This window comes from Borostomias antarcticus, assembly GCF_949987555.1.
Source record: "Borostomias antarcticus genome assembly, chromosome: 8".
Classification (NCBI taxonomy): Eukaryota; Metazoa; Chordata; class Actinopteri; order Stomiiformes; family Stomiidae; genus Borostomias; species Borostomias antarcticus.
The window spans coordinates 20,851,992-20,879,489 of NC_140241.1; the positions used below are offsets into that span (position 1 = coordinate 20,851,992).

The 27,498-nt window shown below is 53.5% G+C and overlaps 1 protein-coding gene across 1 annotated transcript in view; it reads left to right on the forward strand.

The window, feature by feature from the left end:
* shroom3 (shroom family member 3) overlaps window positions 1-27,498 on the forward strand; it is a gene marked incomplete at both ends in the record, with an annotated part of 47,342 nt that overhangs the window by 17,901 nt on the left and 1,943 nt on the right. The window contains 10 exons of the mRNA XM_084442521.1: window positions 1,627-1,749; window positions 11,709-11,840; window positions 14,179-16,167; window positions 16,517-17,882; window positions 20,125-20,201; window positions 20,772-21,525; window positions 22,108-22,439; window positions 23,838-23,943; window positions 24,213-24,497; window positions 25,673-25,996. Of these exons, the coding sequence (XP_084298647.1) occupies window positions 1,627-1,749; window positions 11,709-11,840; window positions 14,179-16,167; window positions 16,517-17,882; window positions 20,125-20,201; window positions 20,772-21,525; window positions 22,108-22,439; window positions 23,838-23,943; window positions 24,213-24,497; window positions 25,673-25,996 (5,488 nt within the window). The remainder of the gene's footprint in view (window positions 1-1,626; window positions 1,750-11,708; window positions 11,841-14,178; window positions 16,168-16,516; window positions 17,883-20,124; window positions 20,202-20,771; window positions 21,526-22,107; window positions 22,440-23,837; window positions 23,944-24,212; window positions 24,498-25,672; window positions 25,997-27,498) is intronic.

A 27,498-nucleotide genomic window follows, 5' to 3' on the forward strand; every position in this document is an offset into this window, starting at 1 on the left:
GAAGGCCTACCCTGGAGCTAGACGAAGCTTATCTAACCCTGGTGATGTAATATTGCAGTATGTGAGGGCGGGGTGATCGATTTAAAGGTGTCATGGCTCGCTAGGCGGCGGCGGCGGTCTGTGAATGACGAGGTGATCGAAGTCCGAGCCGTCGTATCTGCTGTGTCTTCGACTAAGACTGCTGAGTGGATTATCATGTCTGTCTCGCTGTTGGACCCTGACACTGCTCAGATGGAAAAGTACTACCGTTCCCTCCCACAGACAACTCGGACACACACACACACACACACACACAGACAGACACACACCCACACCCCCCCCCCCCCTACACACACACATACATTATTGCTTTCCGAGGCCATTGGGCGGGGGGGGGGGGGGGGGGGGCATCCTCCCGGCATGAGATCATGTCGAGATGAGAAAGATTAGATTGTGGAGACATTTCTCTTCACATTATCAACGCTGTGTTTCCTTCTAACTGCTGATAACACCAGCGAAGCAGAGTGTGTGTGTGTGTGTGTGTGTGTGTGTGTGTGTGTGTGTGTGTGTGTGTGTGTGTGTTTACTGGCGTTTCTCCCGTGCCAGTTGTCATCGCGCCAAACGGTGTTCCTTCATTTTCCCACACCGCCGTGACTGGAGTGTCAACACAGTGATTGGTTTCCAAACCTGGAACACAGAGAACAGAAAGACTGATCCTTTTGTTGTCTGGAGAGTAGCTTCAGAACCACCTTCGTCAAACACTCACCATACGTGGCCACGGTGACGCGCCACACCACCGCACACACACACACACACACACACACACACACACACACACACACACACACACACACAGATTCTACCTGTAAGAGAGGCAACTGCACGCTGACCCCGCAAAGCTATTGCTGGGAAACCGGTGGGTGTTTCTACTGTAGTAATGTTTCTACTGTAGTAATGTTTCTACTACTGTAGTCATGTTTCTACTGTAGTAATATGTCTACTGTAGTAATGTTTCTACTGTAGTCATGTTTCTACTGTAGTAATATGTCTACTGTAGTCATGTTTCTACTGTAGTAATGTTTCTACTGTAGTAACATGTCTACTGTAGTAATGTTTCTACTGTAGTAATGTTTCTACTGTAGTAATATGTCTACTGTAGTAATGTTTCTACTGTAGTCATGTTTCTACTGTAGTAATATGTCTACTGTAGTAATGTTTCTACTGTAGTAATGTTTCTACTGTAGTAATATGTCTACTGTAGTCATGTTTCTACTGTAGTAATGTTTCTACTGTAGTAATATGTCTACTGTAGTAATATGTCTACTGTAGTAATGTTTCTATTGTAGTAATATGTCTACTGTAGTAATGTTTCTTCTATAGTAATGTTTCTACTGTAGTAATATTTCTACTGTAGTAATGTTTCTACTGCAGTAATGTTTCTACTGTAGTAATGTTTCTACTGTAGTAGTACCGGAAGGTTCCATGTGGAGTAGCCTGCGAGCGCGACAGCACTTATTCTCTGAAGGATGAAACGTACGATTCGACGCCAAGCCGACTGTACTGCTGCCTCATGTGCCTTACCACTCTGTGTGTGTTTGTTTGTGTGTGTGTGTGTGTGTGTGTGTGTGTGTGTGTGTGTGTCTCCAGGGAGTGTTGTCCAGGCCTCTGCTGTGGCGAGCCCACCCCCCCGCCCCCACCCCCCTCCGGCCACGCCCCCTCCAGAGACGGCCGGCCCTGCCCCGGAGGAGTCAAACTACGCATCAAGAACAGGTGCGGTCTGAGCTTGGCCTCACTCTGCGTGTGTGTGTGTGTGTGTGTGTGTGTGTGTGTGTGTGTGTGTGTGTGTGTGTGTGTGTGTGTGTGTGTGTGTCCAACTACGTGCAGTAGGCCTGTCCCAGCGTGTTGTTTTTCTAGTCTACCTGCGAGTGAGTAAACCATGTTGTTGTCTGGCGGGCGTGGAGCTCCTCGTCTCCACCGCCTGGCTATGAGTCACCAGGGGTGTTTGTGCGTCGCACCCCGCGTGGGCGTGCGAGCCCAGCGGGAGCAGGTAGAGGGGTCAGAGAGGGGGCAGAGAGGGGGCTGAGAGGGGGCAGAGAGGGGGCAGGACTATATTTACATCTCGGCGGTGTCAGTCAGCGTTTCCCTCTCCCGTACAGGAAGAGATGAGATCCCAGAGATGTTCCTGAGCCATTGTGAGGACCGCTTCCTCTTCCCCGTGTGTCATGGCGGAGTAACAAAGGAAACGAGAGGGGGGGGGGGCGGCGTGTTTACACAGGAAGCCGTGTCAGTGACAGGTTTACAGTTGCCAGGTGTCGGTCGTCGTGGGGACCGTTGCCGCGGTATCCTTCCTTCCTGAGCAGCGAGGCCAGAGGATGGGGAGGGGGGGGTGTCCTGCTGTTTGACCCCCTGACCTCGCCGACCCTGCTGTGACCTGTGCGCGACACAACACTACCTCAGCCTGCTCGTCTAAGACCCAGGCTTGGGCTCAGGTAGCCAGGTCCACAGGTGTGACCACGGGCGCGGTACCGGTGGCGTGGGTGTGGCTTGGGAACCACACACTGCGCGCTACACACATCTCTGCAGAGAACATTCCAGCATCCTCCTCCTCCTCCTCCTCCTCATCCTCCTCCTCTCACCAAGAGCTGGCCGACCGTGCGCCACTCTCTCTCTTCCCCGTTTGTTTCCACTCTCCTCATTAGTTCCTCTTTTCGAGTGTTCTGTGCATTAAAGACCCAGAGTGCTCCAGGAGAAACGGACTCTAAATAAAGCTGGCCCAGTTCTGGAGCGGCGGGCTGGTTTCATCCTAATAAGGGCCCGGACCGAGGGGAATGTCACATGATGCGGAGAGGAGACCGTTCCCGTTCTGAGGAATGTTAAAAGCTAACAGAACGATTCGACGGCCGAACCCCTCGGCTGTCGTCCGTAAACACAGCGCTGTTTTTGAACGCCTTGGCGTGAGGAGCGGCCTGTAAAAACACCTTCAGTCACAGTTCTATTGTGAAGACAGCGTTGCAGGATGCCAACGGTGGGCAGACACATGCACACACACACACACGCACACACACACACACACACACACACACACACACACACACACACACACACATACATACACGCACACACGGGCATTAAAATGTACACAGACAATACACACACGCATGCACATATGATTGGAAAATGCACGCATGCACACACGCACACACACGAGCAGGAAAATGCACACACGCACACACACACACACACACACGCTGGCTCTGATGTGCAGTTCAGAGAGAGGTCGAGTAGCACACGCACACACACAAACAAACACACACACACACACACACACACACACACACACACACACACACACACACACACACACACACACACAGAGTAGCGCCTTCCCACACAAGCTGGGCTAAGGTGTGTAAGGACTAAGGAAGTTAAAATCCTTGCACATTGATCATCCTATCAAACGAATTGCAAAAATGCTTTTCAATCAGAATCACGTTATTCTGCTGTATTCAACAGAGAGAACCATGTTGGATCTGTGGTCAGGTTGCCCTCTGTGATCGTGTGATATCACCAGAATGCACGGCCCTTATTGTCCAGGCCTCACCTCGTTAGATAAACACCATTGATCAGCAGTGCTTCCTGCTTGGAGGGCGTCCCAGCCAAACAGTCCCACAGCGGGGGCGATGGCGTGAACCAGACAGGCTGTACTGGTAGTAATTAAGTAGTAGTAGTAGTATTAGTCCTAGTAGTAATACATACATGCTTATATCCGCTGGGTGTTTTCAGGTCTTCATGTGTAGCTCAACGGGCTGGGGCGCTTAGCATGTAAAGGCTAGTCCTTTCTGCAGCGGCGTGGGTTCGAATCCGGCCCACGCCCTTTGCTGCATGTCTTCCCCTCTCTCTCTCTCTCTATCCCACCTTTCCTGTCTGTCACCTACGCTGTCCTATCATAATAAAGCAGAAATGACCTAAAAAATATCACACACAAAAAAAATGAGTTTTAGACGATCGGATCACAAGTGGACAGTGAACATGTTTCATGGTTCGGTTTTGTGTGTTTCTTGACCCATCTGCATTGGTTGCTGTGGTAACGACATAAGCGTGACGTCACAGTGTGTTGCCTGGACAGTTTGAATGGATCCGATTGGTTGGAGCGTCCAGGTTGAGACACATCTTTATAAAACCGATTGGTATCACATTTCAAACCACATATGAATGAGGCTCAAATCCAGATAGCAAAAATCGCTTTTTGCTGTTCAGACTTTATAAAAGTAATCTGGTTCCAATCTGGATATGCTAGAAATCAGATTTGGGCGGCCAATTTGAACAGAGTCTTAGTGTCCTACCCAAGCAGAAACAGCTGAGTCGCCTGTTGGCCCCAAGATGTCACTGCCTCCCTATGGCGTCCAGTATCCCATCAGCCCCCTGGCTTCAGTGCGATATCAGTGTGTGTGTGTGGGTGGAGGGGGGGGGCGGGGTACAGCCCAGTGCAGGAAGTGGGCCATCGGACCCCCCCCCCCCCCCCCCAGGGGACTGGGTGGAAGAGTCGGGAGGAGGAGTGTGAACACACACGTCTCTCCTCCTCGCCACTGTCCCCTCGTTCTGATTCTCTCTCCCTGTCTCTCTCTCCCTGTCTCTCTCTCTCTCTCTCTCTGTCTCTCTCTCTCCCTGTCTCTCTCTCCCTGTCTTTCTCTCTCCCTGTCTCTCTCTCCCTGTCTCTCTCTCTCCCTGCCTCTCTCTCCATCTCTCTCTCCCTGTCTCTCTCTCTCCCTGTCTCTCTCTCTCCCTGTCTCTCTCTCCATCTCTCTCTCTCCCTGTCTCTCTCTCTCCCTGTATCTCTCTCTCCCTGTCTCTCTCTCTTCCTGTCTCCCTGTCTCTCTCTCCAACTCTCTCTCCCTGTATTTCTCTCTTGTCTCTCTCCCTGTCTCTCTCCAACTCTCTCTCCCTGTCTCTCTCTCTCTCCATCTCTCTCTCTCCCTGTCTCTCTCTCTGACATTAATTGTCCTTTATTTGGACCAAATAGTATTTCCATCCCTCTTTCTACCCCCTGACCGACATTGTCTCCTACGTACAGTATCACAGTTTCTCCCTTGGCGCGTTGTTTCAAACAAATCTGTCTGTACAGTACGATTCCTCAGTGTCTCTCTCTCTCTCTCTCTCTCTCTCTCTCTCTCCCCCCCCTCTCTCCCCCCCCCCTCTCTCTCTCCCTCCCTCCCTCCCTCTCTCTCTCTCTCTCTCTCTCTCTCTCTCTCTCTCTCTCTCTCTCTCTCTCTCTCTCTCTCTCTCTCTCTCTCTCTCTCTCTCTCTCTCAGCAGGCCAGGTCAGGGACAGTAGCCTGGTCAGGGTTAGGATTAGCCGGTCTCATTAACACGGCCGGTGTGCGGGTGACAATATGACCCCTGACCCTGCGATCTTAACCCCCGTGTCCGAGCGGGAAAAAAAAGAATGTTTGTGCCGTTAAGTCACGGCATTCTTTTGGCGTTACGTCACATCGACACCCCTCTGGTTCCAATTTAGAATCCCCCCCCCCCCCCTCCATACACACACACACACACACACACACACACACACACATATACACACCTAAAAAATTCCAGATGTTAATAGATCAGACTACACTCTAGCCCCCCCATCCCAACTCTTCTGTCCTCCCCATCCTCCATGATGAACCGTTCCTCTGGCCGGTCCGGCTGCACCCCCTCCCACCCCTCCCTCCACCCCTCCCCCCGCCCCCAACCCCCCACCCCCTCTGTCTACCCCCCTCTCCAATTTCAGTTTCCTCGCTGATCAAAAGATCGTTCCAGGCAGCCTGCGTTCCCACAGCACAGATAAGGTTTCCGTAGCGAGACACGCCCTGCTCGTCTGCCGTCCCCGGGACCACGAACACCGTGGGGCCCCCGACAGCAGTGAGGGATGCTGGGAAGGTGGCCGGCATCGCAGACCGCCTCTCCTTTCCCGACGGCCCACCAGGCAGATTGAGCCCCCCTGGGCTTCAGGTTCCAGGGTCCCGACTCCCACGGGGGGGGTTATGAAGGATCACGGGACACCGCGCAAATCCGTCCCTTTGTGGCGGTTGAATTGAATGTGGTGTCAGGACTCCTCGGTGTCTTTGTTAAGTCTTCAGTCAGCTTCCTATGGCCAGGCCAAGCCCCATGGCTAGAGCCCTGTGTGTGTGTGTGTGTGTGGGTGTGTTAGCATATGCGTGTGCGCTTGCGTTTTCTTTCAAATACTGCCTTTGCGCTGAGCACGTCATCAAATCAAATCAAACTTTATTTATATAGCGCATTTCATACACAGAAGCAACACAATGCGCTTTACAGAGAGCAATGGGAGGAGGGTGGGCATAGGTCCCACCCCTACATATTCCAGAGGGAAGCACTTTTCTCAGGGCCAGAAAAGTGAGCTGTAAAAATTCTTCCCTGACCTCTCTCAACGAGACGATCGAGCGAGCTCCTTGTCATCATATCATCTAGCTTCTCCTCAGATATCTGAAGCAGGATGCTACCGCGCAGTAGACCAGGACCTTCACCCAGGACCAGGGGGCTGGAGGCCAGAGGCCTGCAGACAGATGTCAACACCGGGCAGAGGAACACGCCCTAATGATGACACACCCACAATAATCACAGATAATAGTCGTTGCTTCTCAGAGGGCCGCTGAGTTCTGCCCCGGGTCTGGGTAATTGCCCGTGGGTGTGTGGGGAGGGGGGGGGCTGGTGAGCAGGGCAGGGCTCTCGTGGCGAGTGATATCATTGGGGGGGGGGGGAGGGAGAGAGAACGCTCATTGTTCAGTACGTGATCATGTGTTTGTCTACCCTCGGGGCGCTCAAATTCATTTCTGACTGCAGATATTCAATAAAGAGTCTCTTTATCTATCTCCATCTCTTTCTCAGTCTCTCTCTCTCTATCTTTCTCTCTCACTCTCTCCGTCTCTTTCGCTCTCTCTCTCTCACTCTCTCTGTCTCTTTCTCTCTGTCCCTCTCTCTATATATCTGTCTCTCCCTCCCTCTGATCCTCCCTGTTTCTCTCCCTCATTCCATCCCTCCCTTCCTCCCTCCCTCCCTCCCTCCCTCCCTCCCTCCCTCCCTCCCTCCCTCCCATCCTTCCCAGAGCTGGTCTCAGTGTGAAGCGCTGGTTCCCAGTGCCCAGTGCACTCAGCAAGGCATCCAGGATGTTTACTTCACGCTTTATCTTACGTGAGGGAGGTAATCACACTTAATTGCTCTGCTCTAACGAGGTCACCCTGCGTCGCCGTCCCTATCCGGCCGCTCCGAGTCCGTTGGCCGCCATTCCAGCTCCGAGCGCCCGGCTGTAGAGTAGCACAGGGGGTAGCAGAGCGACCGGCGAGCAATCAGGAGCGCCATGGAGCTGATAGGGGCCTTCTACCGCAGGAAGCTGAGGAGGAAGCAGAAGAAGGGGGAGGCGGGCCGGTCCGACGCCGCGCTCTGCAAGTCCCCGTCGGAGAGCGCCGTCAACAGCCTGGCCACGGGGCTCATCTCCAGGGTGCTGAGGTTCACCAGCAGGTAACGCGCGCTCGGTCCCCGGACATGTTCTCGACGCGCCGCGGGGGGGAGAGATGTAACGTTCCGCGGCCCGTCGGTCAGGTAACGCGGGGAATGGGGTCGTTACGTGTTCAGGGTTTACGGTCTGCCTGGTAACGCGTCCAGAGGGTGTCAGAGGAGAGTCGGTTCCACACGGAACCGAGAGAGAGCTGTGGTCCGATCGCTGCGGTTCCATCTAGGGTCCGGACAAGCGTAGGCGTCGAACCACAGGTTGAATATCTTCATGTGTTTTAGAGCTATGAAGGTGGTTTTACAGACTGATGTGGTTATTACTACCATTAATAATGCAGTTACTGATGCAGTTATTACTGTAGTTATTACTACCATCAATAATGCAGTTACTGATGCAGTTATTACTGTAGTTATTACTACCATCAATAATGCAGTTAATGATGCAGTTATTACTGTAGTAATTACTGCCATCAATAATGCAGTTGCTGATGCAGTTATTACTGTAGTTATTACTACCATCAATAATGCAGTTGCTGATGCAGTTATTACTGTAGTTATTACTGCCATCAATAATGCAGTTACTAATGCAGTTATTACTGTAGTTATTACTGCCATCAATAATGCAGTTACTGATGCAGTTATTACTGTAGTTATTACTGCCATCAATAATGCAGTTACTGATGCAGTTATTACTGTAGTTATTACTACCATCAATAATAAAGTTACTAATGCAGTTACTACTGTAGTTATTACTACCATCAATAATGCAGTTACTGATGCAGTTATTACTGTAGTTATTACTACCATCAATAATGCAGTTACTGATGCAGTTATTACTGTAGTTATTACTGCCATCAATAATGCAGTTACTGATGCAGTTATTACTGTAGTTATTACTGCCATCAATAATGCAGTTACTAATGCAGTTATTACTGTAGTTATTACTGCCATCAATAATAAAGTTACTAATGCAGTTACTACTGTAGTTATTACTGCCATCAATAATGCAGGGTTAGGGTAGTGGAAAGAGTACTGGTGTAAATGGTGAAGGACAGTTACTCAGAGAGCAAAAAAGCAGGGATGTTCTAGAAGTGTCCGTTGATTGTGTTGTAGTGCGAGCCGAGGCACGGCTGCTCCTCTCATCCCCCTCCTGGAGGAGACAGATAGCATCTCTTCCTGTTTACGCTCCCCGCTAAGTGCTCTGTTTTTGGGAGCAAGAAGATGTTCTGAGCGGGCGAACGTGAATATGATTGGCTCATCGTCTGCCCTCTGGAGAGAACGAGCCCTTAGGTACAGATCTGGGACCAGCTCTACCCTGATCAGAACCGTCCCCATTAGAGGATAATGGTGCACAACTGACCCGGGACCAGTGGCACCGGCCCAGTCCACTATGCGGGAGTTGAAAGACTAGCGGAGTAGATGTTGTTTCTGAGAGCTCAGCGACAGCTCCGGCGCGTAGCGTGTTGAGTGGTGTGTCTCCAGCGCGTAGCGTGTTGAGTGGTGTCTCCCCCTCAGGATGTGTGTGGGGTCGTGACCCCCCCCCCACCCCTCCCAGGTAGGCTACTGAGCGTCGAGACAGAGGTCTCTCCTGTCGGATCAGGCCGTGATTCATGACCCTCTCGGCCCCCTCGGCTATGGGAGAGCTCTCTGGCCGTTAGTGGACGTGATGAGAGGGGAGGTTGAGCCAGAGAGCGGGGGGGATGAGGGGTGGGGGGGTGTTGGCCTGATGATGGTCTACAGCTGGAGGCTGAAGGCCCAGATCCAGGCCTGACCGGGCTAGCTGCTCGGGGCGGATTGAGAAATGAAGAAATGCGCACGTGTGTGTGTGTGTGTGTGTGTGCGTGTGTGTGTGTGTGTGTTGTTTTGAAGAGGGTTAATTTTCAGAACCATTTCGCTTAGAATTGTGTGTGTGGTGTGTGTTGGGGGGGGGGGGGGGGGGGCAGGCTGAAACCTGCCTACAGTCACTAGGAAGGCCTGGCGGTGCTGTTCGTTCTCGTACGTTTCCCAACTGCTTGGTTGCTGTTTGGCTGGTGTGTGTGTGTGTGTGTGTGTGTGTGTGTGTGTTTGTGTATATGTATGTGTGTGTGTGTGTGTGTGTGTGTGTGTGTGTGTGTGTGTGTGTGTGTGTGTCGAAGAATAGACAGTGGAGGTTATAGTCTGCTGATCTGTGAAAACAGCGCAGGGCAGCTGTGGGGCTGAGACCGTTTGTGTGGGAGTTCAACAACGCGGCCACTTCATGTTTTTTTTAGTCCTCCAGAACCGTGAGGCTGCGTTCACAGGCGCCATGAGTCATCGTTGTCCTGTCAGAAAGTCGATGAGCCGTTAAAATTGGATCTAATGCGACTAACTACATTCAGATGTGATTTTTACAGCGATATCCCCTCTGGGCTTTACTCCCTATTTTAAAACCTTCCAGCTTGTTCACTATAAGCCTTTGTAATTAATATACTTGGTAATTCTTTCGCTCAGAAATATCGATATGATTCATTCAGTTTGGCACAAAGCCGATTCAACGGGGTTGTTTGCTCCGGCCAGAACACAGTCTGGGGGAGGAGGTTATGTTATCGGTGGCGTGTGTTAGTCTGTCTGTTATGCCGGCTTTACACCTACTGACTTTCCCCCCGATTTCAAAGTCTCAGACAAAATTCCAAAGTGGGAATAAAATCTCAAGAGTCTTGCTGGAGTTGCTGCGCGCTCCCGTGATCACAGTCGTCGGTGTAAGGTGGTCTTAAAACTCGATTCTGGCTGGTCTTTGTCACGTCTTGGCCTTCAGACAATATCTAACATGTTTGATATTCTCACAAGTCTTTAGTCTTGTCTTATGCAAATTGTGTGGTTCAATGACGTGACCATTATCAACAAAAGGCGATTTGCAGAATCCTAGACTGTGACTTAAAACTCTTTTAAAAGTCTTTAGATGTGAGAGGGTGTCAGATAAGTCTTTTAAAAATCTTTTAAAAGTTGTATCAAAGTCTTCTTGTGTATGGACAGTAGCCTATTAGTTACTCAGCAGGATTACGCCAAATCTACCAGACCGATTTTCATGAGACTTGGCCAAGGGGTGTAGCACGGACCAAGGAAGAACCCGTTAAATTTGAGAGCGGATCCAAATCACAGGGACAGATCCACTCATTATTTTTCACTTTTCTTAACATTGCCAGGTAGACCAGACCAGCACATACAGGTTGTTTGCAATGTAGTGTCTAGCTATAGCATAATTGATTCAGTTAGCTAGCTACCCAGCTATTTTGTGGGTGTTAGGATTTAAATAATTAGAAAACTAACAATTCAAAGCTAACTTTGAATTAGCTAGTTATACTCGCAGCTAGCTAGATTACTACTGTTGGTCCTGTCATATCTAGCAGGCTAGGATTTTCAGTTATGGATGTAAGCTATTTTATTGCACTGACTGTTCAATGAAAAACTGAAGGCTAAATACAAAATCAGCATGTGAGAAATTATTAAATGTGAGAATAACTCATCAGAAACATTGCTATCAGTGAATGGATAACTTGGATAACAAAAGATACAAATTTTGACCCTTAGACACGCCCTCAGAACACCCGCTTGGATGGCGGACTCTATTATGTATGCATGCGGAGCGCAGCGACTCAATAAACAACTAGTTTGAAACTAGCTAGTAACAACTAAGGGCTTAGTAATGACTAAATACTTGAACTTAGTAAAGATTTAAACCAAACTGGTACAACGCAGTCCAGAGCTGAAGAGCACCTGTTGGGCCAACCTCAGCTGATGCACCACCAGTACATTTTTTTTACATTTGTCATCTACAGTACTTGTCACCTAAGTATCGGCATGTCACAGCACATGCTGATGACATGCATCACGGGCGGAGGTCTGCGCTCCCCGCGTTCTAGTTTGGGACTAATTTTGGCAAGTTAGGTCGAAGCTTGTGTATGAGATTGGAATGAGAAGTGTGTTTGTTGTTTATCTGATGAAACCGATAGCATTTAAAATTCCATGTAGGAGCGGCATAGTTGATTGTTTCCCCAGCAGACGTGCTGGACATGATCAGTAAAATCCCCCAACTAACCAACTGAACTACCCCAGGGAACCCTCGACTACCCAGAATCCTCGGGGTGATTGATGCAGTAACATTCCAGTGATTACTCCACAGCAGAATGTCACAGTGTTAACGATGCCCTCGTTAACCCTGTTCCCCCCCCCCCCCACCCCCCCTCGTCCCCTGCCTCCCTGCAGACGGAGCGAGCCGGTGTCCCGACCTCATTCGTGGCACTCCACCAAGCTGGGCGAGGGCCAGCCGGAGCCCAGCATGACGCAGATCTCCCAGGGCAGCATGGGGGCCCCCTGGCACCAGACCTACCACTCCAGGTTAGTAGAGCCCTAATGGAGGATGAGAGAACAAAAGAACTCTCTCTCTCTCTCCTTCCCGCTGTCTCTCTCTCTCTCTCTCTCTCTTCCTCTTCATCTCTCCTCCTCCTCCCTCTCTCTCTCTCTCTCTCTCTCCCTCCCCCTGTCTCTCTCTCACTCTCTTACTCTCCCTCCCCCTTCATCTCTCCTCCTCCCTCTCCCTCCCTCTCCCTCCCCCTCCCCCTCTCCCTCCCCCTCCCCCTTCATCTCTCTCCTCCCCCCCCCCCCCCTCTCTCTCTCTCTCTCCCTCTCCCTCCCCCTTCATCTCTCTCCTCCCCCCCCCCTCTCTCTCTCTCTCTCCCTCTCCCTCCCCCTTCATCTCTCTCCCCCCCCTCTCTCCCCCCCCCTCTCTCTCTGTCTCTCTCTCTCTCTCTCTCTCTCTCTCTGTCTCTCTCTCTCTGTTCATCTGAGTCTGGAGGTGGAATCTCAGGCTGAAGCTTGGCTGTCTGACCCCTGACCCTGACCTGGACTCCACAGAGAGACAGAAGACGAAACAGAGGCAGATATGGCAGAAGAAGAAAGAGAGAGAAAGAGAGAGGGAGAGTGAGAGGGAGAGAGCGAGAGGGAGAGAGCGAGAGGGAGAGAGGGAGAGAGAGAGAGAAAGAGAGAGAGAGAGAAAGGGAGAGAGAGGGAGAGAGGGAGAGAGAGAGAAGGGAGAGAGAGAGAGAAAGGGAGAGAGAGAGGGGCACCTCGCAGCCCCGCGTTCAGAGTTGGAGCAGTAATTGAGTTGACCGTGGTAGAGGGGGTCTAGTTGACCGTGGTAGAGGGGGTCTAGTTGACCGTGGTAGAGGGGGTCTAGTTGACCGTGGTAGAGGGAGCCTAGTTGACCGTGGTAGAGGGAGCCTAGTTGTGACCGTGGTAGAGGGAGCCTAGTTGACCGTGGTAAAGGGGGCCTGGCCATGAGAGCGATTGTGCTGATCCCAGGTCTGTGACGTCTGCACATTAATTACTGCAGCAGAAATAACAACACCACCCCACTAAACCCTTCTCCCCCACACTGACACACACAGAAGCCTACACACACACACATGGACACACACACACACACACACACTGCCTCCTGCATCTTTCCTTCCACCACACGCACACGCACACACACACATGCACACACACACATGCACACACACACACACACACACACACACACACACACACACGCACAGCCCCCTGCATCTTCCCTTCCACCACACACACACACACACACACACACACACACACACACACACACACACACTGCCCCCTGCATCTTCCCTTCCACCACACACACACACACACACACACACACACCACACACACTGCCCCCTGCATCTTCACTTCCACCACATACACACACACACACACACGCTCTCACAAAAAAACACTATGAACACACACACTGTTCCCCCCTCTCTCTCCTCTGTACCTACATGGCCATACAAGGCCGGTTGGCCCCTGGCCCAGTAGCTCTCCTCTCCGGGGCCAGCCTGGGCGATCACAGCCTCCCAGGGCTGAGGGGAGGCCTGGCAGGCAGCAGACACACTCTAGTGTTCCAGCTACAGCCTGACAACACTTTCTACCGCTGCGTTAAGCTGATCGTGGCAGGATTTAAGTGTCCCTCCTCAGAAAACACAGGATTGGATAGGAAGTCATAGATCGACCCCAGAGTGCGACCGGAGCCCATATGACGGGAGGCCCCCCTACGGTCTTTTAACCTCAGCTTTTTGTTGTGGCTTTGTAGGGGCGGGGGGGTTGACTTGGATGATGTCATTGTTGAACTTTGACACCCCAGTAGATGACATCACAGCCCACGAGACGGCAGTCTTTCGTGTTGGTTTATGGCACTGCTACTTGATATGCCTCCGTCTCTCCCAAGTCTTCTCCTCAACCTGATATCTCTCAAAAGAGTTTCTGTCAAGTTGGCGTTAACCTAAGATGTCAAGCGTCACCTTTACAACCTGCTCGCTCTGCTTTTACTGCAGTCTTTGGCACCATAGTGGTTTCCTAGCGAACGGAACACAGCCATAACTCTGGCTCGATGGTTATATTATCTCATTCTCTCCACACCTGGCAGTGACAGCTCTCACAGGTTTTTGTTGACTGTCCTTACATATATATTATGTATATATATATATTTATTATTATTATTATTGTTGTTATTATTATTATTATTATTATTATTATTGTTAGGGAGGAAGGTACTTTATTAATCCCTGAGGGGAAATTGTGCTGTTACACCAGCCACATTCAAGGGATATCAAGTAAGATTCAGAGCGGCCATTTTGATCCGATCGGGAATTGTGTCCCTCTGCTGTGTGCGCAGCGCGTCCACCACTGACCTGTCCAGCTACGAGGCGGGCTACCTGAGGAAGAGCCCGGACCAGTACAGCTCCAGGGGGAGCATGGACAGCCTGGACCCCCCCCACCCGGGATACAGCTCCTGCCACCAGCTGTCCACCTCCAAGTCGTCCAGCAGCATCGACCACCTGCACAGCAAACGAGACTCCGCCTACAGCTCGTTCTCCACCAGCTCCAGCATCCCGGACTACCTCACCGCCGCCCCCCCCTCCTCCCTCAGCAAGGAGCGCTCATGCTCCATGGAGACGGTCCCTCAGAGGGGCGGGGCCGGTGGCGGCGGCGTGGGGGGCGGGGCCGAGAGCATCCAGCAGGCGGATGTCCGTTACGTCCGCACGGTCTACGACCCGCGGCAGGGCATGTCCCAGGAGCACGAGGTCAGCTCCGCCTCCGCTGCGTTGCTACGCAACAGCGAGGCCAGGGGGGCTGGGGGGGCGGCGGTGGCGGCCCGGGCCAGTTACCGCGGCAGCAGCAGTAGCAGCAGCAGCAGCAGCGGTAGTAGCAACGTGGGCGGGGTCAACGCCGCCTCTAAGCGCCACAGTGTAGGGCCTATCTGGGGCCAGGCCCCCAGCCGCAACTCCTACGAGAGCCTGAAGGGGGCGCCGCCTCCACCCATGCGCAGCGACAGCTACGCCGCCATCAGGAACCACGAGCGGCCCAACTCGTGGTCCAGCCTGGAGCAGGCGCGCTCCCTGAGGGCGCTGCACAAGGGCGCCTACCACCACTCCAGCGGGTCGGTGGCATCCGGGAAGAGCTCGTTCGGGGTCGAAGGTCAGCTGCACACCGTCATAGAGAAGAGTCCGGAGAGCAGCCCCACCACCAAGCCCAAACAGGGGGGCTTCCCCCCCCCGCCCCAGACCGCCTCCCAGTCCGGGCGCCTCATGCTGCCCACGGGGGTCTACCCGGTGCCGCTGCCCGAGCCCCACTACGCCCAGATGCCCACCTCCTGCCCCAGCGCCGCCGGCGTGTACCCGGCTCTGGCCAAGGAGAGGGGGCAGGGTGGGGGGCCGGCGGGGGTCGGCGCGGAGGGGCCGGCCGTGGAGAACGGATACCAAAGCGGCAACCCTCTCCTCTCCCTCTCCCTCTCCCACTCCGCCTCTAGCTCCGCCCAGACCGGACCCCCGGGCCAGGAGGCCCGCGACGACGACGGCCCCCCCGGGACCAGGTGCGGTCACTACCGGTCTCACCCGAGGCCGGGGGGCCCGGAGAAGGGGGAGGCCGCGTTCCCCGGCTACCGGGAGCACGCCCAGGGCCAGGAGTACAGGCCGGGCTCCGCCCAGTCCTCGGGTCAGGACCGGAGGGACCCTTACACCCCGGTCCAGACCCGGTTCTGCCACAGCCCCGAGCGCCCGCACCCCCAGAGACCGGCCAGGGAGGAGGGCACGGTCAGGCACCCCGCCCACGCCCCGCCCGCCGCCACGCCCGGTAGAGCAGCCCAGGGGCAGGTGCTCCCGGGACACAGAGGAGGAGGAGGAGCAGGGGGCGGCGCCCACCTGACCAGACACCACAGTGACACCTGCGCCCCCCAACCCCAGCAGAGGGAGCACCCCCTGACCCACCTGGAGAACGCCCTGGCCGAGGTCCAGCGCTGCACCAGTCCCGAAAGCTCCGCCCCCTCCAGCAGCAGCAGCAGCAGCAGCAGCCAGGGGGGTGGGCAGAAGGCCCACAGCGTTGTGTCCGTCCTGGAGAAGGTCAGCCATTTCGAGCGGCGCGAGCAGGTGAAGCAGCGCTGCAACAGCGCCATCTACGCCGGCTCGGGCCCGCCCAGGTCGAACCAGCCCCGCGAACGGGCCAAGAGCGCCCTCTCTGGCGCGGAGGACCTGCGCAGCATGCTGGAGAGAAGCAACGGCTCCGGCGCCCACAAAACGCTCAGCTCCAGCTCCTATGGATCCGGTATGGTGGCCCAGGAGGGCCATATGGCACATCGGCAAGGGAGCAGCGAACAGACCCAGAACAGGTACATGCTCTAGAAATCATTTTTGCTCTCTGAAAACGCATCTATCTGCTTGTTGCTTTTATCTTTAATGTTAATTTAATATTAAAATTTAAAATTTAAAATTTAAAAATGACCAACAGCATTCTGCCTAGTCCTGTGGAAAGCGACTCCGGAAACATGAATTAAATTAAATTCAGTGCATTTCATTGTCATTTGAACTTAAACTTGAAATAAAATAAAATAAAATAGGAAGGAAGTTTCATGTTTCCGGAGTCGCTTTCCACAGGACTAGGCAGAATGCTGTTGGTCATTTTTAACTCTAGGGTTAGGGTTAGTTAACTGTTGTTGTTAACTGGCCTGTCTTTACCAGGAGCTTCCAGGAAGTTGGTCCAGCCCTGCAGAGGAGCAGGAGCACCTTCCAGCTGAGGGAGGAGAGCGACCAGCTGGCCCCGCCCTGGAGGGAGGAGTCTCCCTGGAGGGAGGGGCTTCAGGACATCCTGGGCTCCATCCAGGACACCTCCTACAACCGCTCCTACCGGGAGTCCCTGAAAGACGCCCAGTCCAAGGTGCTGCGCTCCACCTCCTTCCGACGCAGGGACCTCGGCTCCGCCCCCGGCCCCACCCCCGGCTCCGCCCCCTTCGCCGACCCCCCGGCCGTATTCGCCAAACACCTTTCCCTGGAAAGGCGCGGCCCCAAGACCGGCCCCAAACCCGCCGTCCCGGTCCCGCCCCCGCCCTCAGCTTCAGCCCAAACCCGCGCCCCGCCCCCCTCGCCATCCCCGGCGCCGCCCACCACCTCCCCTCACACCCCGAAAGAGAGGTACCTGGTGACCCCCGAGGTGAGGGGCGTCGACCCTCCTCAGCTCCCCAGCGTGCCCCCCGTGGGCCCACCCTCCCGGGTGGGTGGCCGCCGGCGCCTCACCGCCGAGCAAAAGAAGCGCTCCTACTCCGAGCCCGACAGCATGCACGAGGTGGGCGTGTCGGACGCGGAGAGCTCCGCCCTCCACAGGAAAGGCGGCGCACAGCACTTCCTGTTCCCCGAGACCAGCGTGGCGGACCGGCGACGGATGTTCGAGCTGGCGGCGAGTCGGAGCGCGGCGCCGCACTCCGCCGTGTCGCGGCCAGACCTGAGGCAGCTACAGCAGGATGCCCTGGCCGACTACGTGGAGAGGAAGAGGGGCTGGAGGCCCGAGGGGCATCCCGGTCGACCGCGCAGCGCCTACATGGCGCCCGGGGCGTCCTCCTCTGCCGCCGCCACGGACACCAGCAGCCTGTCCTCCACCTCCAGCCTGATGTCTCTGCAGGAGCCCTTCTCTGACGGCTTCTCCAGGGGGGACCGCCTCTGCTCCACCCTGCCCACCGGGCTGCAGGGCTTCCTGTACTCGGGACGAGGCTCCGCCCAGCCCCAGCACCGCCCTGACCTCACCGCCGCCGCCTCCCACGGGCCCCGAGATGGAGCTCCGGAGGGAGAGCCGTTGAGACAGAACGCAGCCCCGATCCGAGCTTCGGTCCCCGGCCCGGCCGAGACTCGAGCCCCAGGCTCGACCCGGGCCTCTGGGCCTCCCCGGAGCCTGGGGTTTTCCCATCAGGGCGATGGGGCCTTCGAGAGGGCGGGGCCGGGCCGCGGCGCGGGGAGGTCTGCGTCTGCGGAGGACCTGCTGGAGCGCTCTGAGGAGAGACCAGCCGTCCAGCACTTCAGATCACGATCCTCTCCGTCCACAGAGAGACCCGACCAGGTAACTCTCTCTCTCTTTCTTCTCTCATTTCCTCTTATCTCTCTCTCTTCTCTCTCCCTTCCTCTACTCTCTCTCTCTTCTCTCTCCCTTCCTCTACTCTCTCTCTCTTTTTTCTCTCCCTTCCTCTACTCTCCCTCTATCTCTCTTTTCTCTCTCCCTCTCTTGTCTCTCTCTCTCTCCCTTCCTCTTCTCTCTCTCCCTCTCTCTCTCTCCCTTCCTCTTCTCTCTCTCTTTTCTCTCTCCCTTCCTTGTCTCTCTCTCTCTCTTCTCTCTCTCTCTTCTCTCTCCCTTCCTCTTCTCTCTCTCTCTCTCTCTTCTCTCTCCCTTCCTTGTCTCTCTCTCCCTCTCTCTCTCTTCTCTCTCCCTTCCTCTTCTCTCTCTCTTTTCTCTCTCCCTTCCTTGTCTCTCTCTCTCTCTTCTCTCTCTCTCTCTCTTCTCTCTCCCTTCCTCTTCTCTCTCTCTCTCTCTTCTCTCTCCCTTCCTTGTCTCTCTCCCTCTCTCTCTCTTCTCTCTCTCTTCTCTCTCCCTTCCTCTTCTCTCTCCCTCTCTCTCTCTTTCAGCTGGTCATAGGTCTACTGTCAAGCAGTACAGGAATGAACACACACTAGCACACACCCAGTTCACGTTATACTGATAATGGGGATTGATTATTGAGTGTTTTCTTGATGCGGTCTTAGTGATTTCATGTTTGCTAGTGCTAGCTTTTTATTGTTTTTAGCTGCGAACAGGTGCTACTATAGCTCGCTCTGTCGTTGGTTGGTTGGTTGGTTGGTTGGTTTGTTGCTCTGTCGGTTGGTTGGTTGGTTGGTCCAAAAAAATTGGGTCCGGCCTCGCATGTGCCTAGCTGGTCGCAGACACTCAATTCGCGCTTGTTAGTGTTTTATTGCATTTTTTGATTTACAGTAAAGACACTGGCGGGGACTTGGGCGTTGTTTTGACCCCAGACTGCTAGAGCTCTTGGCTCTACGTGGAGGGGACAGATGGCCTAGCCCCGCCCGGTCGCCAGCCGCCCCACAGGAAATACCCAGAACCCTCGGACTTCCTGTGTGGTGCCAGTGAGCCTGGCCTGGAATTAGGGATCTCTCAGATGGGGGTGATAAGACGCCGGGGGGGGTGGATGGGGGGCGCACAGATAACGGAGCGTCTCGAGGAGTCAGGAAGGACTGTGGAGGGATAAAACAGACATTTATCTCCGCCTCAAACAATTCGAGCCCTCGCACAAACACCGAGTCTCATTGGTCCCTGTTGCTCACTGCCAGAAAGGAGGAACGGAACCTTCTTCATGGTGAGGGGGCTAAAGTCGTATAGTCTCACCTACCACAACTTCCTCACAACATAGTCTATGAATCTATAGCAGTTCCTCTCTTTGAAAAATAGAACTGTCTGTGTTGTTTTCGGTATTTAGTCAGTGAGATGAGGGAGATACTGGATCTAGGTCCTGGTTAAGGGTGGGTTCGAGTCTCGGTGATGCCATCAGACCGAACCCACAGACGAGGGGACGATCGCCCGCAGGGGGTCCCACGTCTTCCGTGCGGGCGGCGTGGAGCTGTCACGCCGTTTGAGAGGACTAAATACCTCAGGGGATCTTATGACCGCCGCTCACAGACGTTTTCACAGCGCATACCGCGAGGAGGAGATAATCCCATGATTCATGAGCTCTGATATCTTCCCCGGACGCCATGACCGCACCAGGAAGGTATTTGAGGCTTAGGTCTGCGGCGAAGGTAAACAGTAATAACCATGTGGAGATCAGCGAGGTCGTTATAGCCGGAGGGTCCATAGAGGGTCCATAGAGGGTCCGTAGAGGGTCCGTAGAGGGTCCGTACGATCTGTCCGGTACTGAACAAGCGGTACTCACCGCTAGACGCACACTCTGCAGTCACAACCGGCTCGTCAAACACACCACAGCCGTTACCCAGCTGTCAACCGAAATCACCTACACAACAGAGAACCTACAGTATAGGAGAAACAGTCATGTGTTGGCACGGTTATGTGTCTCCGGGATACTTGGCTCGTCTTTTTTTTTTTTTTAAGAGCAACAATAACAAAAAGAGGGTTGTTTTGATTTGGGTTCATGGGATCATATAAGCACGTTACGGGTTGTAGCTTATGAAACGACAGAGAGTATCAGTGTCAGGACGAGTCCGGGACGATGCCGAACCAGGGAACGTGGCCGGAGGCGTTGTAGATGCCCCTCCCCCCTCTCTCTCTAACCAACCATCTACCACACCTTGTGTTCCAGGACTTCCTGTCAGGTGACCTGAGGCTGTTTGGGGTGTTCTCCAAAGAGGTCGAGCTGATGCCCTCGTCTGATACCAGGTCTGCATGCCCTCCAGCCCCCCCCCCCCCCCCCTCATCCTCGTCTTGATCAATTCCTTCATCTCACCCTCTGGTCCTCAGATGTCTTCCATGAAGTGCTTTGATGGGAGCTCAATTTTGCTTAAAACAAGCTGACTTTTAAGGCAATACTGTTGTGGTCCCTTCCTTAATTGGTCAGTGGCTCTGGCCGGTTGGACAGTGCTCAATCTTGTGCCCTCGGCTATTTTAAAGCTGGCTTGTCCTTCTGCAGAAACACTGGCATCTGATAGGAAAAACTCCCTGGCATCGCTGAGGGGACAGAGTGTTTAGATAGGCAGCTCACACTGTGTGTGTGTGTGTGTGTGTGTGTGTGTGTGTGTGTGTGTGTGTGTGTGTGTGTGGGGGGGGGGGGGGGTCTGTGTGTGCATGTATGTGTTCTTGTCTGTGTGTGTCTCTGTGTGTGTGTGTTCATGTGTGTGTGTGTGTGTGTGTGTGTGTGTGTTCACGTATGTGTGTGTGTGTGTGTGTTCACGTGTGTGTGTGTGTGTGTGTGTGTCTGTGTGTGTGTGTGTGTGTGTGTGTGTACCACAGGTCCACGGGGAGCCAGAGACCCGAGCGGCCCGTGTCTGCGTCCCAGCAGCGTGTGACCCGCTACCCGCCTGACCAGAACCAGAACCAGAACCACAACCAGGCGGAGCCGTCCCCGAGCCACGCCCCCGTGATGCGGAGGGAGAGGCCGAGGAACGCAGACCGCCTCAGCGCCTCGGGCCTGGCCGCCTCAGTGGGCCTCCCCTGCCCCTTCTCCCCCCCCGGAAGCTCCGCCCCCCCGGACTGGCAGGCCAGCGAGAGGCTGAGTCAGGCCAACCTGGACGCCATCGCCTTCCCCTGCCTGCTCCAGGCTGACCCCGCCCCCGGCCCCGGCGACGGGTCCCGGGGGGGCGTGTCCGTGTCCAGCCCGGCGCATCCGGGGCGAGAGGGTCTGCGGCGCGTGACCAGACAGAGCTCCAGCGACACCAGCACGTCGGAGGAGACGCTGAAGGACTTCCCCAGGGAGGGAGGGGCCACCGCCACGCCGCCTGCGACCCCCCCACCTCACGGGGGGCAGGGCTGGGGGCGGGCGTCCCCTCCGTCCCAAACCCCCAGACCGCCCTCTCCCCTGCACTCGCTGCGAATCTCCGAATCCGCCCTGCAGGGGGACGCCGCGCCTGCCGCCGTCTCGCTGGACGACTACGACGAGGTGTTCCTCCGGGAGCCGGCGGCCCCGCCCTCCCCGCCGCCGCCCCCGCCCCCGCCGCCAATCAGGGAGACGGACATCATAGAGGACTTCCCCCCGCCGCCGCCCCCTCTGATGGCTCCGCCCCCACCGCGGGTCAGGGAGGAGGAGACTCGTTACTGTGGGCAACAGCGCAGCACCAGGTATGTCGTCCCCACACTGCACCAGCGTAGTAGTCAGACAGACAGACCGGCAGACAGACAGACAGACAGACAGACAGACAGACAGACAGACAGACAGACAGACAGACAGACAGACAGACAGGCAGACAGACAGACAGACAGGCAGACAGACAGGCAGACAGACAGACAGACAGTAGATGGATGGATGGATGGATGGATGGATGGATGGATGGATGGATGGATGGATGGATGGATAGATAGATGGATGGATGGATGGATGGATGGATGGATGGATGGATGGATGGATGGATGGATGGATGGATGGATGATGGATGGATGGATGGATGGATGGATGGATGGATATTTAGGATAGAGAGAGAGAAGAGATGAGAGACTGACATTAGCCCCCCTGACGTCTCTCTCTCTTCCTCCGTCCGTCTGCGTGTTTGACCCCTTCAGCCCAGAGCGCCCGGAGGTCTGGAGCTCAAAGAGGAGACCGTCTGGCCCCTCCCCCCGGGCTGCACCCCCTCCCCCCTCCCCCGCCCCTCCCATCGCCAGTCCAACCCCGGAGCCTGACGCCCCGCCCCCCTCCGGACCCCCAGAGGAAGGCCCCTACGCTGCGGCCTGTGAGGCCCCGGAGGAGAGCCTGGGGCCGGGGTACCGGCTGCTGTCCAGGAGGGAGCGGTCAGCGGAGGAGCTGCGCGTGGAGATACTGGCCAGGCAGCTGGTCTCCATGGACAGGTCTCTCTCCCCCATCCTGGACACCTGGACGGCCAAAAACACCCTGGACCTGATGGAGGACACCTTCCCCACGGAGGGGGGGGCGCCGTGGCAACGCAGGGGATGCAGCTGGTTGGAGGACAGGTGAGCGGGGGGGGCGGGGCAGAGAGGGTCCGGTTACCGTGGAGACCGACCGGGAATGAGGAAGTGTAGGTTTTCTTGTTCTCCGTAACGGAATGATTGGTTTGACTATTGGATGTGAGGTCAGAGCGGCACACAAAGAGCCTTTGTAGAGGCTGATTAGCCGGAATATTGCTTAAGGTCTCTGTTATCACAACACAATGCAATCTCTTCTTGGCTTCAGAACATAACAGCAGTGGATTGCTGGGAGGACATTGATAAAGACGCAGTGCTGTGCTTTATGGTTTGTCATAATTGATCATAGGTATTTATACAGGCTTTTAGGGGTTTCAAGGTGAAAAACTGTCGACTAAGATTTTCTACGATTTTCAGATTGCAAAATGAGTGAAATGTTGAAATGTGTCTTTTTAAGTCCATGGTTCCTGAGTGTTTTGTCTACATGGACGTTTTATATTTGCGAGAGAATAAACACAGAGACAAACATACAGACACATGATGAATGGTGAGAGAGAGCTCTCCATGTTGGACTCATGTTGGCCAACGTCAGATCATCAACAGTGGGCAGCACTGCCACCTACTGACTCAAGTAGATATTACACGTGACCAGATTATTATTTTTTGCTGATTTGTAGAATGTTAGTTATGTCTAGAGATGGTGTATTTTGAACTACCATTTATTTAGTGATGAGAAGCTAGTGTGCTTCCTGAAGTACATGGAAGAGGCCGTTTCACAGTTGTGCTGTGTGTCAGGGTGAGTTGGGGTGTGAGGGAGTTTGGCCTGACTCTTCTGAGGAATGTGCTCTCAGCATTCCTCCCATCCCACAGAATCAGGCCAGTCACAAACAGGAACCAGTCTGTGCACATTCCCAATAGTAGGGTGGTGAGGAGCTTTGTGTTAGCTCTGTGTCATGAGTTTGTGTGAGTGTGTGTGTGTGTGTGTGTGTGTGTGTGTGTGTGTCTGTGTCTGTGTTTGTGTGTGTGTGTGTGTGTGTGTGTGTGTGTAAGTGTGTGTGTGTGAGTGTGTGTGTGAGTGTGTGTGTGTGTGTGTGTGTGTGTGAGTGTGTGAGTGAGTGTGTGAGTGAGTGTGTGAGTGAGTGAGTGTGTGTGTGAGTGTGTGTGTGTGTGTGTGTGTGTGTGTGTGTGTGTGTGTGTGCGCGAGTATGTGTGTGTGTGTGTTGTATGTGCGAAAGAGAGGGAGAGGCAGATTAATAACTATGTTTATCCTAAGAAGTATTATATATTTAATAATTCATAAATCACACACACATTTCAACCTGCTGGTTCTTACTGCCTATTGTTAAGCGTTGTTCTAGAATGTTTAATTTGCTGTAACCGATCAGTATGTTAATGTTGGGCTGATCAGAGTTTTAACCGGCGTGTCTCATGTTTGCGCTCTGACAGGAGACAAGATGGCGGCAGCTCTACTGAGCATGCTCAGACCCAGAGCCCAGAGCAAGGGATGGAAACGGACCTCGATGAGGAGGAGGCAGACCTCAATCAGAGGAAGGTCAGAACGCATCATCATCATCGTCATCATCATCTCTGTCTCTCAACTCCTTCAACATTATTTGATGATATTTAGTGAACAGATACATTTCAAACATACATTTAATAGAATAATTTCTCAATTAGGTCACCAATCTAATTGAGGGTATTCACCACTTGTGTCCACTGTGTTGGACAGAAGCACAGCTCTACACAGACATGGTTGTTGTGCCTCTAGTGAGTGGAAGTGGCCTGCGCTGCGCTGACGCCTCCTTTCCTCCTGCCCCCTAGGTGGAGCTGTTGCAGGCGCTGACGCTGAGCGTGGCGGCGCTGCGGGGGGAGAGGGAGGTTCTGGGGGAGGAGCAGAGGCGGTACCGGACCCTGGGGGGTCAGATGGAGGCCGTGGTCCAGGAACGCTGCAAGCCCAACGAACGCGACAAGTACCGCATGTTCATCGGTGACCTGGACAAGATGGTCAACCTGCTGCTGTCCCTGTGTGGGCGTCTGGCGCGCGTCGACAAGGCGCTCTCCGCCCTGGACCGGCAGGACGAGACCGAGGACAGCGCAGAGGAGAGGGTGAGGCACGCACTCACACGCACACACGCACACACACACACTCACGCACACACATGCACACACACACACTCACACACACACACACATACACACTCACACACACGCACACACACACACCACCCTCGCAGACAGGTGAAGGGAGAACGGAGTAGGTGAGAGAGGCTGGCTCACACACACACACACACACACACACACACACACACTCTCTCACACACACACACACACACACACACACACACACACACACACACACACTCACTCACACACACCAGCATAGTAGAAAAAACATGTACAGGTAGCACTCATCAACTTAAAAGGGGAGATGGTGTTTGGTGAATCCGCTTATCTGCTGAGTGTGAATGCTGTCGGCCAGTTAACATATCATTGTTTTAGCCCCCTACGACGTACTAGCCATGTACGTCATGTCCAGGGGGTGTACTTGTACATCAAGCTGCCTCATGCTACAGAAACAGGAGACAGGCTCCTGCCCTATGGGCCACTAGGCCTGAGAAACATCAGTTCTCAAAAGGCTTACTTATTGTTTTAGTCACATAATGTCTCTGTTGGGCGTCTTAATCAGCCCCGTTTGTGTGATGTCAGATCTCAGCTTTCCCGTCATGACAGCCCTGAGAGCGTGTGGTTAATTTTAGGCGCAGAAAAGGTCAGTCAAATGTTTCCTTCCTCCCTCAGAGACTGATGCCTTTCGGATCATCGCCCAACCAGGTGTTCTTATCTTGGAGATACAGTATAGGGTGTCATCTGTCCCTGGCCAGGGCTCAGTAGCGCAGAGTTCAGGTTTCTGACACATTCAGCAAACGAGGTCTACCGCTCGGTGTGTGAGCTGTACAGAAGGACTGGTAATCATGTGATAAGAGAGAGTCTTTGTGTTATGATTTGGAGTTGTTGGTAGTTTTCACAGGAGGGCCTGACGGTTTGTTATGCCGACCTTGGTAAAGTGCGGGCGGCTGTAATCACAGAGAGTGTTGGTGATGTGTCTGTGTCAGGGGTATTGTGGGAGATTGGGCGTGTTGGGACATGTTATCCTCTGTTAGAGATTACAAGCGGAAACTTGTTTCATCATTTATGACCACCGGGTGGCGCCAGGGAGCCGCGTTCACACGCACGGGACGTGTCTGTAGTCATAGGCCCCCCTTGTTTCTGCGTTGTTTTCCCAGGAGACCTTGCAGCAGAAGCGGAGGCAGCTGTGCAGCCAGCAGGAGGACGCCCGTGAGCTGAAGGAGAACTTGGACCGACGGGAACGCGTGGTTCTGGACATCCTGGGCGGCTACCTGAGCGAACCGCAGCTCCGCGACTACCAGCACTTTGTCCGCGTGAAACCGGCGCTGCTGATTCGCCAGCGCCACCTGGACGAGCTCATACGCCAGGGGGAGGAGCAACTGAACAGGCTGGCTGAGAGTCTCCCTCCCGGACAGCAAACGGACACGCCCTCTAGCCCCGCCCTCATCCCCGGCCACGCCCACACAGGCCGCTCCACCACTGTGACCTCACTCTGACCCCGCCCCGCTGCTGACAGACAGGGATTAGAAGTACTTGATGAGACTCCTCCTCACGATTGCCGGGCTGTAGATGAACTGGGAGGAGCCTCCGATGAAGAAGAAGAAGATGTCACCTCCTTAGTGACTGTCTAGTAGAAGAGGTGAAGTCTATATAGACTGCAGACTATGATTGGTGATCCACTCCTCTGCCTATTTATACCTGTATCACTCTTCTTCAGACATCTGTTCCAAGTCACCTCAGCATGAATTTGTCCAACGTTTTGAGTGAACGACACTATGAAATATTTTAATTATCGAGCATATCAACGCTTTGAGACTAATTTGAGGCAAATGCAAGATATGTTATACACCATATACACCATTTTAAAGACTACTACTGCCATTCGGTTTTTATCACTACAGCTTAGCACTTTTTAGCAGATTGACTACTGATTGCACAGAATCATCAGGATGATTTAGTCGATGAGGACCTATGTTCTGTACAAGCACACTAGCACGCTCACACGTTTAGGTTTCCATAGATTTAGCTTCCAACATTTGTAACCCCAGCTCTGAAACGATAGCTTACAAAGCTACTATGACCACGTCATCACCAACAAGAACTATTATTTATATACAAAGAGAAACATGTGGCTGTACATATGCGTATGGTGCCCTAACCTCCTACGATTTTTAATATCTAGATGAAGAAAAACACATTTTATATTTTTTTTGAAACGGTTAAAAATATATGAAATGTTTAAAATGTCTTCTCTTGGAGAAGGCAAGGTGATGTGTTTAGAGCACCTGATGTTGATGGACCTCCGGGTTTGGTGTGGATTCTCTCTACAAAGCAGTGTATGATGACAAATTGTTACTCATCAATTTTGTGGAAGTCAACGAATACTCTGAAGAAACCGCTGCAGTACGAGTTCAACACGGAGAGGAGAAGTAGGACTTGCTGTGGTATGAGTGGACTTTATTGTCAGAATTGTCTGTCCAAAAAAAAAAAAGTTTTCTGTATTCTCTGGCTTCTTGTTGACCATTTTACACCTACCCCCAAAAACATCATTTCATGACTCTTTTGAGAGCACCTTTTAAAAGCATTTACAAAGAATATTGATCTAATATAGTGATCACAGGCACGTGAATTAATCAGTAATGGGGCTAACCATCCATAGCCCCCCAGATGTATCTGACAGCCAGTCCTCTTAATCAATATTTGCTAGATGACACTGCTGGAGGAAGGACCATTGGAAAACATCCTCATTTTACAAAATAAATGTGTTTTTTTTAAAGAGACTTTCTGTCTTTGTGGTGGTGTTTGTTATGTCTATGTTTACTGTTGACAGTACTTCTCAAAGTGTACTTTGTCTATACTGCTCCGGCGGTCCACTGGCTAATCTCAACCTAATACAAGTCTTTGGCTACGTTCGGTTTTGGGTAGTTCCGGCTAAGGGACCTCCAGTCTTCTCCTCCCAGTCCAAATATCATTAGAAACACAC